General features: G+C 38.8%; 1 protein-coding gene across 1 annotated transcript; it reads left to right on the forward strand.

Annotated features, from left to right (window-relative positions):
• Positions 1 to 1,982: 1,982 nt before the first annotated feature.
• Positions 1,983 to 15,403, forward strand: CABYR (calcium binding tyrosine phosphorylation regulated). Its single transcript, XM_029284938.1, has 5 exons — positions 1,983 to 2,130; positions 2,310 to 2,363; positions 11,892 to 12,391; positions 12,488 to 13,172; positions 15,270 to 15,403. Exons 1-5 carry the CDS (start codon positions 1,983 to 1,985, stop codon positions 15,401 to 15,403), a joined length of 1,521 nt encoding a protein of 506 aa, XP_029140771.1.
• Positions 15,404 to 15,859: the final 456 nt, after the last annotated feature.

Genomic DNA, 15,859 nt, shown 5'->3' on the forward strand with positions numbered 1-15,859 from the left:
TTTCAACAGATACTGAGGCATTACAATCCTCTGTCTATACAGTATTGTTCCATGTCTTATTGGAATATCTGCTGTTTCCTTTTAGAAGGCATAATCCACCTCTTCTCCTTGGTTAGGGAGGTAATAGTAGACTCCAACAAAAATATTGTTTTTATTTATTCCTCTGTTTAAAATCTGGATACTCTACACAAGTTAATTAATTTGGGTTTCTGAGAACTTACAGAGCAACGTACGGTGCAATTTCTCCTCATTCATTCTATTGCTTTTCCTCTAGAATACATTTGATTTCTGTATTCCAATAAGACTCATCTCACCAGGTCTGTGATTATTGTCATATTTTTCTTCTTATGATAAAAGTTCAAGCTTTTTCCATTCTTTATTTTTCATATTTTGCTTAATAGAACATAGGCCTTAAGTTTTACAAACATTTTCCTCTTATTTTTCAATTTGTGATTTAACAGGGCCAACTACATCACTCACAATTCCTTTTAAATTGTATGCATTTATTTAATATTCTAACTTCACTGTTGTTGTTTTTCTGGATTCATTTAATGTCTTCCTGATCGAGTTCCATATGCTTCGATTCCACATATTTTAACTGATTTATTTGCAATTAACAATTATTTGCCATTTATTTACTTGCAGTTTACTGCCATATTCAGTAGGCACTTATTCCTAAAACATGGGAATAAGATTGTACCAAAAGTAGTGAAACATTGATTTTAAAATTCTGATAGAGATTCCAGCTAAGCATACAAACTAAAAACTTAAGTACTAATGGAATACTTAGTACTTAATCCTTAGACATAATAGAGGAATTCTAAAGCCATTGAAATTGGTCCTGCTGAATTGTCTCTTTTGTTTAATAATATATACCGTTTCAAGAAGTAACATATTCAGTTTAAATCTGATGTAACTTTTGTAAATAATGTTCTGACATATTGATCAGATCAATCTGAGCAAACAGATTGTTTGAGAGCTACCTTATGCCTCATTATGACCTTTGAAATGATTTGTTGGATGATGACACAAAACAAATTTCCACCCGAAGTTGGTATGCACTAGGCTTTTTTTTCTATCAGTCAATTCAGCAGTCAGTAGAAGAGGTGCATATAAATGCACATGAAGGCAACTTGACTGGATTTGATTCATAAATGCCCTTAGGATAAATCTTCAAGCTCTATAAAGGTGAATCCACAAATGCTACAAGGCTAGATTGATGTTTCCTGATTTGGTGCCTTCCAAACATGTTGGACATTCAAGACCTGTAATCTTATAATCAACACCGGCAATGCTTACTCTAAGACAGGGGTGTCAAACTCAATTTCATTGAGGGCCGCATCAGCATTGCGCTTGCCCTCGGGGGGGCTGGGTGGGTGTGGACAGGGTGGGTGCAACCTACTGGGTGGGCATGGATAAGTGGGTGTGGCCTACTGGGTGGGCATGGCCAGCTCTACATTGTTCGCGTCAAGGGTGCCTGTGGGGGCCTGGGTAGGAGTGGGACAGATCTGAGGGTCTCTGGCAGAAGGGGGTGGGACCGGGGTAAGCACAAAGGCATGGTCCATTTCTTCATTCCTCACAAAGGGTGACACCTCCCCAGCGGGGCCGACGTGGCAGGGGCTGGTTCCTCACTGTTTCTAGACGGCCTTATGGAGCTAAGACTGAATGTGTTTCAGCATTGATGGCCACCACAAAATTGTACATTGGCTCCCGGCTGGCCTGGACCAGGGCCATGGTAGCGGGGGCCGTTCCCTCACTGTTTCCAGGATGGCTTCGTGGGCCACATGAAACCGCTTCGCGGGCTGTATCCGGCTCCCGGGCCTTGTGTTTGACATGTCTGCTCTAAGATTATAACAGTTAAAATCCAACACATCTGGTGCCATTGGCTTGGGAGAGGCTGAAATTGGGATGCCCCAATCCTTTTTCATCCCTTTTCTTTCCTTTCAGTTGTGAGTTTGCAGTTTCATGTTCAACTGGCAACAATGCATACTGCAAAGCCCAGGATGGTGGTCCCATATGGCCTCAAGACTCTACTTGAAGGAGTGAGCAGAGCAGTTCTCAAAGCTAGTCCCTCCAACATCACTGAGTTTGCTGCTGAGTATTTCAAAGAACTGATAGTTTTTCGAGAAGGTTTGTCTTTTTTTTGTTTTAAAAGGTTAAATATTCATCAATATAAGCAAACCAACCATCGCTCAAACTAGTGTGTCCTTATATTAGCTCTGATAGGAAATGTGTTTCACATGTCAGTTTTGTACAAGCAGAGATTTAGGTCTATAAATTGATTGCCTTTCTCCGTTTTTTCTTTCCAGAACATCCTAATCTGGATATCAAAGAACTGGTGAGAGAATTTCATATGACAAGAGGTATGAGATTAAAGTACTAAAAATGAATTGTTGCCAGGGTTGCACATTATTTAATGTAATGTTATTTAATGTAATGTTATTTAATTAAACATTATTTAAGGTTTCTTTTGAGGGGAGATTTTAAAGAAAATTTAAATGTAATTTCTGATGCTGCAAGTGAAAGTGGAAGACAAGGCTTTCCTCCCTGACATTGTTTTTACATTGAAAATCATCCATCCATCCATCCATCCATTCATAACATCCATAGATTATAAATCTGAAAAACCAAAGGTGACTTATATTTATGTGAATTAAATATAGCAGAAAAACACCTGATTTAAAAAAAAACCAACTGGGCCGTTGTTTGAAATAGTAGTAATGTAAAATTCTTGATTCAATAGATTTGCGTATTTGCCAAAGCCTAATACTTTTGTTTACAGAAATGAGAGATGAGAGACAGATTGGGTAAGCAGTGAACGTAATTTTAGTGCAGTCCAGGAATGTCCTGAAGATTGAAACAATTTATTGACAGAATGTGAAAGGGTTAATAAGCAAAAGGAAAGATTTCAAGTTTCTACCAGGGCTGAGATTGTACTGTATCAGTGTGGGAAATACCTGTTAGCATATCATCAGTCCACAGTTATCTAGCTGGGGCCTAGGGAGCTAGATGATTAAAACAGGAGAAGGATGATAGAGTGCTTTCATTTGGATTCCATCACTGTGCAGGAGATCAAACTTGATGGCCTTGCTAAACACCCTGCAAATCTAGCACGTGATTCTTCTATGTTTCCTGTCTAAGTCCAAGCAGTTTTTGAAAGCCTCTAGCTGTTCTGAATTTTTCATTTTGACTGCAGCTCTGAGGTTGCCATGCAGGGATCCCACATTTTTTTTTGAAAACTAGTATTTTTACTTTAAGTAAGATTAGATGAGTATCTGGCATGCTGTAAAATAGGGACATCAAATCTTCCTTGCCAAGAATGCCCCTGGATTCCATATGGACCCCAGAAGCATTCATCTGAAACAAAAATGCATTAGCTGCAATCATTTGTAAATATGGCTTCTATCACGCATAGTGAAAAAAGACATTTTGTTTAACAGACTGCGATTAACACAAACTGGTTTATATTGGTGTATGAACCCGATCGACCAAATATTTTTCTTCCTGTCCTTGTTTCTTGCATATGGTTTACTGGGGATGAGACTTATACTAATTGGTTTTAGAATTAAATGATTTCAGCAATTTAGGTTAGTTAGATACCTGCATTTAATAAAGTAATGCTAGCTTCAGACTTGGTAAGATTGATAGATGGAGATAGGATCTCAGTAGCCTTAATATTGTTGTCCATGAAATGCTCAGCTCATGGGAAGACTGGTGTGATTGTGTTTGTGTATGAGGCAAAGGGAGAAAGAGTTGTTCATTTTGTATAGAACACAGTCCTGTAGCTTAGCCTTGGTGAAGACATCTGTTACCTCACTGTGTTCCATTGTTCTGCATCTTAGATATACCAGTGTTATAGTTTTTTTTAAAGAATCAGCATATTTGGTGAAAAGCAAAGGTATGTCTCTTTACATATTTCTCCTTTGTTAATTCAAATTTTTATTTTATTAAAAAAATGCTTAAAATACAAAACTCCAAAAAATTTAAAGAATAGGAAAAAAACAAAAACCTAGCAAAACACTAGAAAAGTGCATTGAATAAGAAAAGAAAAGAAAAACTAAAAACCCCTTGTTGAATACTGATTAATACAATTACTACAAAATTAATTTCTCATCCCTTGCGAAACAGGCCTAGAAGAATTTAAACTACTAAATCCATTTGCAAAGTTAAAAGAAAAATTTAAAAAATAAGCTCCAAACATTTTGCAAGTTAATAAAGTACAAAAACCCTGTGGGGAAAGCCTAATAATGATGTAAATCAAATAAAAGCACTTACAAGGACACACCGTGTTTCCATACAGAAAAGCAAAAATTATTCAAAACAACAACATAAATCAAAAGGAAGAGAAAAAAACTCAGATAAAATCCAGCAATGGGTTAAATTGAGTCAGCATTCAACTAGCCAGTCAACTTTTAAAGACAAAAAGCAAAGTGAAGCAATAAATTCAAAAAGTGAAAGTTAATACCCAGGCATGCTTAGAAAACAAAATGCTGAAAGGAAATGGATGCCCTGACTTTCTGACTGCTCCCAAAGGGAACTGGAATCTTCAAGACTCCCCTTCCCAGATGGGTCCATGGCTGTCCAAAATTCATCTGGCTCATTCCTAAGTGCTCTTATTCAAATTCAAGGAGCACCATTGCCAGAGAACCAAATCTGGCAGCAAAATCAGCAGATCTTTGATGGAAAAGAGAGTAATTCCTACCATGGGGTTTCTTTTTATCTCATTGCCCATTTCTCATTTCACTTCTCAGCTCTGTACACTGCACGTATTCTCTTTTCTTGACTACTGTACTGGTGACAGCTGCCTGGTTCCCACAACATGCCAGGCAAAAATACATTTGGCTCATTTGTGACTCAAGGTAGCTCTATTGGCACAGCATGCCTACTCACAACTTTTAGCCACGGTTTACCCAATTGAATATTTCTGATTTACACAACACACCAAGCATAAATGAACTAAAAATAGCATGGTGATATGACAAATTAAACTACGGTAGTTTGTAGTATATTGTGCCATGCAAAAAAAGCACTTGTGATCTTGAATTTGTCTTTTACTCTTATTTCTGATAGAAATTTCTGGATATTTTTACAGCATAGTCTGCATAATGCAGTAGCTTAAATCAAAAATGTTATATAATTCTTTGATTGGCTAACCTTCATGCCTGCATGCTTCTTTGCCTCCCTTTGCCTTTTTCCCTCTTACTTCATAGTTTTTTCAAAAAAACAAAACAAAAACAAAAACCCTCTTTCTCACCACCAGAGGGCCCTCAAGTTAAGTTGATCTCAGATGTTTTCTCCTTTATCTTGTTCTGCCCCATCATATTATAAAATCACTTTCTCCAATTTGTTGCTCTTCAAATATGTTGAACTATAATTATAAATCCTCTCCTAGTTCAAATGGCTGGCAGTTATGAAAGTTGAACTCCAATACATTTGGGAAGGCAGCCAGTGGTAAAGGCTGTTTAAAATACACACACACACACACACACAAAACCCACTGAGAACTATCTGAAATTTTAGGCATGGTTTTCCACTCTGAAATCTTGTTTAAAAGATATTTATCTTTGCCATAACTAAGTACTTATAATTGGGCTTAGACATGGCAATACTTACGCTGGGTTAGATAGCAAGTCATTGATGTTTCTGTCTTAGCATGACGTAATTTGTAATAATCACTAATAATGGTTTAGTGACATTGTGAACTTCTTCCTTTTAAGTTGAAGCCTGATTAAAGAAAACATGACAGTCAGCAGTGTGAACCTGGTTTATAAGTTGACCCATAGAAATGAACAGAGCTTAAATGAATTATAACAAGCTTTCCTATTGATTTCAATATTTTTCCTTAGTAAGACTAAATCTGAACCATAATTGAGAATTATAGCAGGTGGAAGTACCTAACTGACTCTAGCTGACCTTGAAAAAACTAAGTAGGGTTGGCTTTGGTTAATAGTTGGATGAGAGACCATGATGGATTAATGCTATGACAGACCACATCCATAATATTGCCAAGAAAAACATAGGCACATCCTTGAGCTCACCAAGAGTTAGGACTTTAAAAGAAGCAATTAATATAATTAAAACTGAATTCTCCAGATGTGATTATCTTCAGTGTCTAGAATTCCTGGTCAGAATATGTTAGGGTGATGATTGAGAATTCTGGAAAGTAAAGATCCACACAGTGGGATCATGCCTAGGTTGGCAAAACTTTTTGGACTTTCATTTCCCTTTTGCTGATAATATTAACACTTTCTCCTTTTGTCACACTATGTAGCATATTTTTTCATATTTTTCTTTGTCATTTAATTTAGGAACATTTGATTCCAGTATAGCTCGTTCTCCACTAACTTAGCGCCTTCTGAAAACATGTAGTAAAAAGTATCTTTTATCTTTGGGTATCACTCATTTGCTTCAATTGTTCCTTCCAACTCTAGGTGATTAACCAAGTCAGTTTCAGGCTGTAAGCACTAGATTAGGAAAAGTGATTTAATGAGTGGGGGAATGAAAGGATAGAAAATAATAAATTAAGGAGAGAGAAAATGTTGAGCAATTTTTGCAGGGCTATATTCATTGCTTATTTACCTTTTGGATTATCTAGTGGTTTCATTTTCTAGAAAGGTTTCCAAAATCCTTAACATCCTCAAAATGTGCAGTGTGGGCTTTGGGAATGATGCAGAAATAGGAAGGATCATTTATAAAGCATATACCTGTGATTATTTTCTTCACATGAAAATAGCATTTAGTGCCTTTTGTTGGCAGGCAGGTTGTAAATTTTCTTCAGCTGCTGATTTCACCAACCAGAAATGTACCGTATTATAGCATATAAGTAGCTGTGATACCCATCCTTAAATGTGAGGCATATGGAATATGTGGCAAACCTAAACTCAGGGTCACAGGCCACAGACCATCATTGGTAAGAATTCAGCCTCTCCCAACTCAGTGAACTCAGTAGATGTTGGTCCTGCTAGCTGAAATTTTTGGAAGTTGTAGTCCCAGCAATCTGGGGGTGGATAGGCTCCCAACTGCAAAAGCATTCTTGAGAGATTCCTGTTTTTTTTTGTCCAATCTGTGTTTAAATGTCTCTAAGGAAATATAGTTCACTTTTTCCCAAGGCCATTTATTCCATTCTTGTAATGCCATAGTTATTAAGAAGATTCTTCAATAATTTAATCACAAATTGATTTCTATAGTTTGGACCACCTGGTTCTGGTCCTGTCCTTTGCAATAATATCAAACAAGTTTTTACCTTTTCAGCGTGTCAGTCCTTCAATCTGAAGACAGTTATTATTTAGTGCATTCTTCTTCATAGTAAACTCACCCAACTTTTTAAACTATTCTCGTTTATTTTATTTCTGGACCTCATGATTCTGGTTGCCTTCTTCCATAGATACTTATTAGATGGTAGAATGATTGACCTGCATGTGAGCTGCACATTTTCATGTAGTCTAAGAGTCCATTAAGACCTTTAGCAGCATCATTCCATTAATTGGGTATAGCAACTTATTTCATATATGAGTCTTTGATTCCTAAACTCACAATTTTACATTTTATTCTTGCAAGTTTGGCTATGCATATCAGGATCATTTTAAATATGTACTTTGCCTTCTATTGTGCTAATTGCCCTATGTTGTGGAACTTTATTCAGAATTGATTTCTGAGTTGATTGAAAGGCCCTGATAAACCTTTATTAGTTTTTAATGAACTCTACATCCATTTAATGGTATGACCAACATTGTACCATTTTGTCAAAAATGATTTCAAGGATGATTGTGTTTGATGCTTTACTCAAACTTAGACATTCTTGTGATCTACACAACAACTAGATAAACTATTATTCTAAATAAAAAAGAGGTACGATTGTGCATGATTTACTCTCGACAAACCTATGCACATTTTTAGTAATGCCTTTTCTAACGAACCGATTGCTTAATCTTAAAATATGAGCAGCATTTGGGTTCTGGAAGCAATAAACAAAAAAATGTTTCAGATATTTTATTAGTTTATCACAATATAAAATATAGAAGTACAAAGAAAAATTAAAGTAGTGGGAAAATAAGGGAGGAAAAGGAGAAGAGAAGAAAGTGTAGGCTGAGGAGGAGAAAAGAAAGAAAAGCATTCACTTCCGACTCCTTTTGGTGCAGTAGAATAAGACAGTAACATAAAACCTCACCTTTTTACTTTTATATAATAATATATATTAGCCATTTCTATAACAACAAAGTTATCTAATCAGCAAAACCCAAAATCAAAATTTCATTTTTTTTCCACGTCAAGCACACAGAAAAGTGGTTTCCACGTAGAAACAAAATTTAATCAAAGCAGTCAATTTTGCCATCTCTGCTAACTCCATCAACTTTTGCAGCCATTGTGGGAATCAAAGTATCCTTCCATTTTTGTGCATAAAGTATTCTTGCTGCCATCAACATATATAACATCACAGTTCCAATTTTGTTAAGTTCTTTATCCATTAAGCCTAAGAGTCTCTGGTTTTAACTTTATATTCACTTTAAGTATCTTCTGTATTAACATGTGAATCCTACTCCAATATTTCTTTGCTTTGTCCCATGTCCACATAAATGGTAAAAAGTCCCTTCTTTACATTTATGTTTCCAACATTCATTTGAGGTCTCTTTATACATTCTTGACAATTTGTCCAGTGTTCGATACCAACGGTACATCACCTTATAAAAAAATTCTTTTAAATTATAATTTAATGTGAACTTTAGATCTTTCATGCATGTGTCCTGCCATTTTTCAAGTATCAGTATTATATCCAAAGTACTTTGCCCACTAAATCATACGATGCTTTACATACTCATTCTCCAAGTTCAATTTCAATAACAATTTATAAACCTTAGGAATAATATGTTCATCACTACCACACAATAGTATTTCCAAATCCATAGCATTTTAAAATCTAATTTAAATCTTTTTTTCAATTGTAAATATGTAAACCAATGGTAAACACATCCTTCTGATTCCTTCTTTAGACTTGAGAATAGGGTCACCATAGCTGAAAGATATTATTTGACCATAAGTCCATCAGTCTTGCTTCACCACCATTTCTTTTCTTAAAAATGCTTCCTGGGCAACACCCAAAGAGGCATCTTCACAGAGAACCTTATTTTATATTTATTCCAAACTTTTAGGATAGTACGTATAACAAAGTGATTATTGACACCAGCAATAGTAATATCTTTACTTCAACCTTATCATTTTTACTTTAACCTATCATGCTATAAATATCTGTGCCATCCAAATCTTAATTAATGTCCCTCCAGCTCAAATAACCTCTTATTTTGAAAAGACACCCACTCTGTTAACCAGACCAAACAACAAGCATCAAAATATAATTTCAAATTTGGTAAACCCATACCTCCACTTCCTAGCACCTTCCAATAATTTATGTCTAATATTTGGTTTTTTCCCCCTTGCCATATAAATGTACAGATATCCATCTGCCATTGTTTAAATGGAGTACAAGTTATAAGTATTGGTAGAGTCTGAAACAGAAAAAATATCTTTGGTAAAACGTTCATCTTAATTACAGAGATTCTACCCAATAATAATAGTTGCAATTTATCCCATCTTAATAAGTCTTTTTTAATATCATTCCAAAGAGGCACAATGTTAGTTTGAAAGAATTTAGCATTTGTATTTGTCAATATAACCCCAGGTATTTCAATTTTTTCTCCACCTTAAAACCCTATGTTTTAGTCAATATTTCATAATCCTGAGAGGTCATATTCTTAACAAGCATTGTTGTTTTCTATTTATTTATTATAAAGCTCCAAACTCATTTAATTTCTTCATCAGATATTCTATACTGGGTTTTGGATCTTGCAAAAATATAACTAAATTGCCAGCAAATGCTCTCATTTATAAACTTCCTTTTTGATATTTATACCTGTTGCTTTCTCATCTTGCCTAATATCCCTATTCAAAACTTCCAACACCAGAAAAATGAAATACAAGCTGAAAGGGTGTATTACAGCAAAGCATAGCAAAGGAGAAACTAACTGTAAAGCATAATATACACAGGAACAGCAAAGTTCAACAGAGGACTGCAAATACAAGAGAAAATCTCAATCTTGTCCAGTAACTGAGAGCCCTTCTTCCTTAGCAAAGATATATCCTTGGATTATTCTGGCTATAGATGCTGGCTATAGCACCTTTCCCATATAGGTCTGTACTGAGCTCATCTCAGGTAAGTTTCCAAAATCCTATATCAGTGGTGGCGAACCTATGGCATGCGTGCCAGAGGCGGCACTCAGAGCCCTCTCTGTGGGCACGTGCGCTGTCGCCCCAGTCCTAGGCCTTCAGCTAGGTTTTATAAAACCTTTTTGCTTTACACCTCCGCCGCCGTGTGCAAAAAAAAAGGTTCAACCAGTCAATTTCAACTTCTAGCGGGAAAAAAAAGATCTTGCAAAGTTGGAATTGATTGAACTTTTTAGTCCCACCCAGTCTGCCATTACCATCGCAGCCACGCCCACTCAATGGGCCACACCCACCCAATTGGCCACACCCAGCCAATGGGCCACACCCAGCCAATGAGCCACACCTACCCGACACTCGACGATTCATAAGTGGGTTTTGGGTTGCAGTTTGGGCATTCAGTCCCTAAAAGGTTCGCCATCACTGCCCTATATAATATGCTATAGCAATTCCTCATCCTCCTATTAATACACATTTCTTATTTATACTTCTTGCCCAATAGTTGTTACACATTTGTTTGTGGTAGCACCATCTTATTCATCTGCCTCCCTGCTAGGTATCAGGCCTTGGCAAAGCAGTTCTAGAAGAAAAAATAATCTTGTGGAAGTAAACTGCAGGAGAAAATAACCAGTAAAATGGGAAGAGTTTTAAAAGCCTTCATACTAAAGCTAAAATTACTGTGACCAACTGTCAGAAAAGATAGGAAAGCACAGGGAAAACTGGAGTCCACCATTTCAACCTCCTCTTCTGCAATAGCACAATGTCTGGTTGGTCCAATAAATATGTAGGATCAATCTGTAACCTCTAATGACAGGACACAGTGAAAAGTTGTTTGTCAACATGGAAAAACTCTTTAAGGTTTCCAGGTCACATAGAATGGGGGGGCTCCAAAGATGTTCCATAAGAACTTTAAGAGGTTTCCTTATGCCAAATCTGATGGAATATAAACAGTGTGGTGTTTTTCTTAACTGGCAATCTCTCTAGGTCAGTATTTCTCAACCTCAGCAAGGTTGACAGGTGTAGACTTCAACTCCCAGAATTCCCCCAGTCAACACATCTTAAAATGGCTAAGGTTGAGAAACACTGCTCTAATGTTTAAAGAAGGGTTTTTTTCCAACCTACCTCTTAGTAATAGGCATTAAAAATCTTCTCTAGGGCAAAGCTTGCACTTGCAGCATCTTATTCTTCTGCTTACAGCTTTTCTATACAGCATTTGAACAGCTGGTGGATAGATGTCAAATCTCTTCCCATGTGTTTTTATGTATTTTGACTTCTTTTTAATGATGGAGGTTTAATTTTTGTTCGTGTTCACTTCTGTGCCATGCCACCCAGAGTCACCTTGCTTGAGTTGATTGGCCTTATAAGTGTACAAAAGGAATAATTAAACAAATATGCAAAATGAATATGGGAAATGGCCAGCCTTGCTTTGTGATGGATTATCACAAAAGTCTGCAGATAATTTCTCATCTGCAACCATAGGCCAATGTGTGCAGTTAGATGTACCGAGTAACCTCTGGGTCCACCAATCATGTACAGCCTTGTATTAACCACTTATTACATGCTTTTCCTAATGGCAGATGAAATATAGATATTTGACTTCCAAAATTGACTTGGAAGTCAGTCACTTTTTTGTGTTGATGAGGCTCATTTTGACTCATTTCCTATTTATCTTCCTGCAGTGGAGGGATGGGCAGAAGGACCAGGAGCAGCAACACAGATGCCCCGTTCTAAAAGGGCAGATGTTGGAGATGCATTTCGGTCAGATCTTGACACAATTCCAATTCATGATGAACCCAAACGGAAGGAGAAATCGACTGACACAGAAGAGGACCAGATAAGCGAAGAGTCTCGTGAACTGAGCACCAAAACTACTCAATTCCCATCTATTGTTGACGAATTTTTAGAAAAGTCTGGGGACGACAAGGGAGCAGGACTTGCCTATATCCCGGCTGATCCAGCTCAGCTAGCAGCACAAATGCTAGGTAATGTTGAAACGATGGGTACTGAGCCTGAGTTGAAGGATGTGGCCATCTCTGTGCAGACCCTTCCTACGTTGTCCCACACTGCTAGCGAGGCAATGGCCGCGATTGCACTTGGCCAACCAGCTGCTCCAGAACCTGCCCCTGAACCTGCCCCTGAGCCTGCCCCAGAGCCTGCCCCTGAGCCTGCCCCAGCAGAAGCAGAACCTGCTGAAGAAGAAGCACCTGCCCCAGCAGAAGCAGGACCTGCTGAAACAGAAGCAGGACCTGCTGAGGCAGAAGCAGAACCTGCTGAGGCAGAAGCAGAACCTGCTGAGGTAGAAGCAGAACCTGCTGAGGCAGAAGCAGAACCTGCCCCAGCGGAAGCAGAGCCCGCCCCAGAGGAAGCAGAACCCGCCCCAGAGGAAGCAGAACCCGCCCCAGAGGAAGGGGAAGCTGCCCCAGAGGAAGGGGAAGCTGCCCCAGAGGAAGTAGAAAACAGAACCTCTGCACCTTCTCTCAGGGCTGGATCAATCACTCAAAGTCAGAGCTCCGTCCAGGAGGAAGTAGCTACCTCGGGCAGCCAGGGGGAGCAGCCACCCGCTGACCTAGTAGAACAAGCTTCCTCAGATCCCTTGCAGGAAGGAGAGCCACCCCCGCCGCTACCACCACCGCCTCTTGATAAAGACCTGTTGCAGGCAGAGGGTTGCCCAAGTGAAATTGAGCTCACATCAGACATACACATCACACCCGTGGGTGATGATGACCCCAGCGCTGGTGGAGAGCCTGTACCACCACCTTATGTAGAGCAGTTTCCACAGCAGATAGTCATTCCTTTCGTAGACACAGTAGCCTGTCTCTTAGATCCACTAACGGCTTCACTAAATTCAGGCCAGTTTACTAGTATTCTAGATCCATCTGCAGATGATGCAGAATGTGACCCTGACAGAATGGATACTACAGAGCAACTGAAATCAACTGACCCAGGTTTTATTATGTCAGGTAAGAAAGTCAAGATATTTCTGAATCCTTCCTATTCCACATTGTAATATTTTAGCTCTGTAAGTAGTAATCATTTCCATCTCCTTGGGTGCATTTATGTTGGTAAGAGCTGACAATAAATTAGCAGGAAAGGGGTTAGTTCTCCAGCTGTAGCTGAACTAGAATTGCCAACAGTCTCAGCCATTACAGTTAATACTGAGGGATGTTGGGTATTGCAGTTCAGCAACATCTGGAAGGCTACACGTTTCTCCACTCCTGCAATATAGCTTTGGCCAAGAAAGTGCCTCAAGGACTGGAACTTTACTTGTTTAAATGCAAATAGCCATGCCAGTGCAGGGTTGAAGTAAACGATGGTTACTTTTGTTTTGGGGTGTTACAGGCCCACAGGACTTGTCAGGCAGAATGTGCATGTGTGAAATTTTTCCTTGTGGGATCCTTCCAGGTGTGCAGTGGATTGTGAATAAGCCCTAAAGTTTTCTTTGCACAAGTTTGCCCTAGTTTCCTGTTCCTGTATTATATTCTTTTTGTACAGAGACGGAGAAGCAGCATGGGATGAAATTCAGCAAGGGGACACTGGTATAGAAGATGCTTGGCCTTTCATTTTCCTACCAGAAGACTTGCTCACAGTAAACTGCACAGCTTGAATCAAAATTGCATACATGCCCATGGCAGCTGAAGGAAAGTGAGGTGGTGACTGTGACTAATTTTTTTTAAACATAATAGACTCAACTGTGGCATTGACATGGTTTTTGCATTTAAAAGAAATGGTGGTGGTTGCCTTCGCTTGTCCCATTAGGTCCAATCTTCTCCAGATGCCTACAGAGGGTGGACTAGTTGCTTTTTACTTAGAAACATGGGATTGTTGCAACTGGAGGCCTAGCTTTCCTCCCTGGCTGGACCTCTTCCAAACATTTTCTTGCCTCTGTAATAAGTGTCTAAGCCACCACTGTTCCCAGCTGGAGAAAGATTGATTGTTTTTTATCCATTGACCTCTGATTGTAAAATCTCCCAAGAATCACATTATGTTAGAGAGATAGGTAGGTAAGAAACAAAAGCATGTTACAGAAGAGAGAATGCTGAAGGCTTAAAAGGATACTGAAGCTTGTCATGGATGGATTTTTCAATATTTTAAGCTGCCAATCATTTGAATTGGAGTTTATCATCCAACAGCTTTTGCATTGACTCACTGGAGAGCTGATTAAAATGAATTCATACAGGACCCTAAGGCTTCACCTGTGGGGCAAGCCTGTAAAAAACTAACTGACTGATGTTATGCTGACAAAGGACTCTCACACATGTTGAATATTGGCAATTTGGCAATTTCTTGTAATTAATGAATGACTTGAATTAAAAATGTGCTCTGTGCATCTTTTTAAGATGAACTGCAGCTTCATCACCACGAGGCACATTGCTGTGGTCCATCTATTTTCAACATACCAAGGTGCAACTTTTTGCCTCTACAGACTCTCTTCTTTGTAACATGCTTCTTTGCGGCATAAAGTTGTTTGTAAAGATATGCATTATGACTGCAGTTCATACATCCTAGTAGATGGTCTTTCATGCCAGCAAATTTTTCTTTAAATTTTTATTTTATAGCCATGGCAACAAGCGAACCAGGACAGCCACCACCATATTCTAATGTATGGACTCTCTATTGTCTAACTGATTTGAAACAACAAGGTCGTAAGTCACCACCACCTCCACCACCCCTTCCACCTGTTGGAACTGGTGCTACTGTTCCCCAAGCAACCCTATTCATATCTAGTGGTAAGGACCAACCACAGTATCTACAGCCGCAGATGATACAACAAGGTCAACCACCACAAGTGTCCTCTCCAACTTATGTGATGATGGAAGATGGGAAGAAGGGAAGTGCACCACCTTTCATTTTAGTGGGCTCTTCTGTTCAGAATAAACAGGACTGGAAACCTATCCCAGGCCATGCTGTTCTAACACAGCCGGACGCTACTGGTACTGTGAGGAGGTTCGCTACAATCCCCGTACCAGTCGCCAGGGCAGCAGATTCAAAAACGTCCAACCCCAGTTTTAACCCTGCACAAGATAGTGGCAGGCCTCCAACTCCAGTTTTTCTTTCAGTTGCCATACCTCTGGAAGATGTGATGAATGGGAAGATGGGCTCAGGATCTGGGGATAAAGCAGCTTTTGCAGGCAGTTATGGTATAGCAGGAGAAATCACATTTACGACTGCCTCTGTACGCAGGACAGAATAGCAAAACGGTGAGTGGATGTTCAAGGTTTGGTAGAGACCCTAAAGCTTGATAAAGCTTTAAACACACACCTTTCAAACCTGGTGTTTTTCAGATATGTAGCGTTCAATCTCACGGGTCCCCAGCCAACATGGACAGTGAATATGGCTGGGATTGGATGAGAGATGAAATCTGACACATTTGCCTGAAGTGGGCTCGTAAAATGTTCTTTGGTACACTTGCTTTTCTACCCATATGACATTCTTGATGGTTTGTAGCAACCATTCCCAGATATCATTCTAGAGGCACAAGCCAAAGATCAGGGGCAGCGTTAAGCAGAGCAAGCAGTTTTTATTTTCTTTTGCAACTGAATGGTACTTTTTTTTCTTTGAGGGGGAGCAGGGATGCACAAGATTTGACAGGGTGCCGACATGGTATCATGTCGAGTTCCTTCGTTTTTCTCTTCTGAGGGCAGGGAAT

The sequence above is a fragment of the Protobothrops mucrosquamatus genome, unplaced genomic scaffold (assembly GCF_001527695.2).
Source record: "Protobothrops mucrosquamatus isolate PMUCROS unplaced genomic scaffold, P.Mucros_1.0 scaffold_11, whole genome shotgun sequence".
NCBI classification, from domain to species: domain Eukaryota; kingdom Metazoa; phylum Chordata; class Lepidosauria; order Squamata; family Viperidae; genus Protobothrops; species Protobothrops mucrosquamatus.

Excerpts from the sequence above, each read along its gene's own strand:
- CABYR (XM_029284938.1), top strand. The coding sequence starts at position 1,983 with ATGCATACTGCAAAGCCCAGGATGGTGGTCCCATATGGCCTCAAGACT. Across the intron at positions 2,131-2,309 it reads ACTGATAGTTTTTCGAGAAG|AACATCCTAATCTGGATATC; the intron begins GTTTGTCTTTTT and ends TTTTCTTTCCAG. Across the intron at positions 12,392-12,487 it reads CTGAGCCTGCCCCAGCAGAA|GCAGAAGCAGAACCTGCTGA; the intron begins GCAGAACCTGCT and ends GAACCTGCTGAG.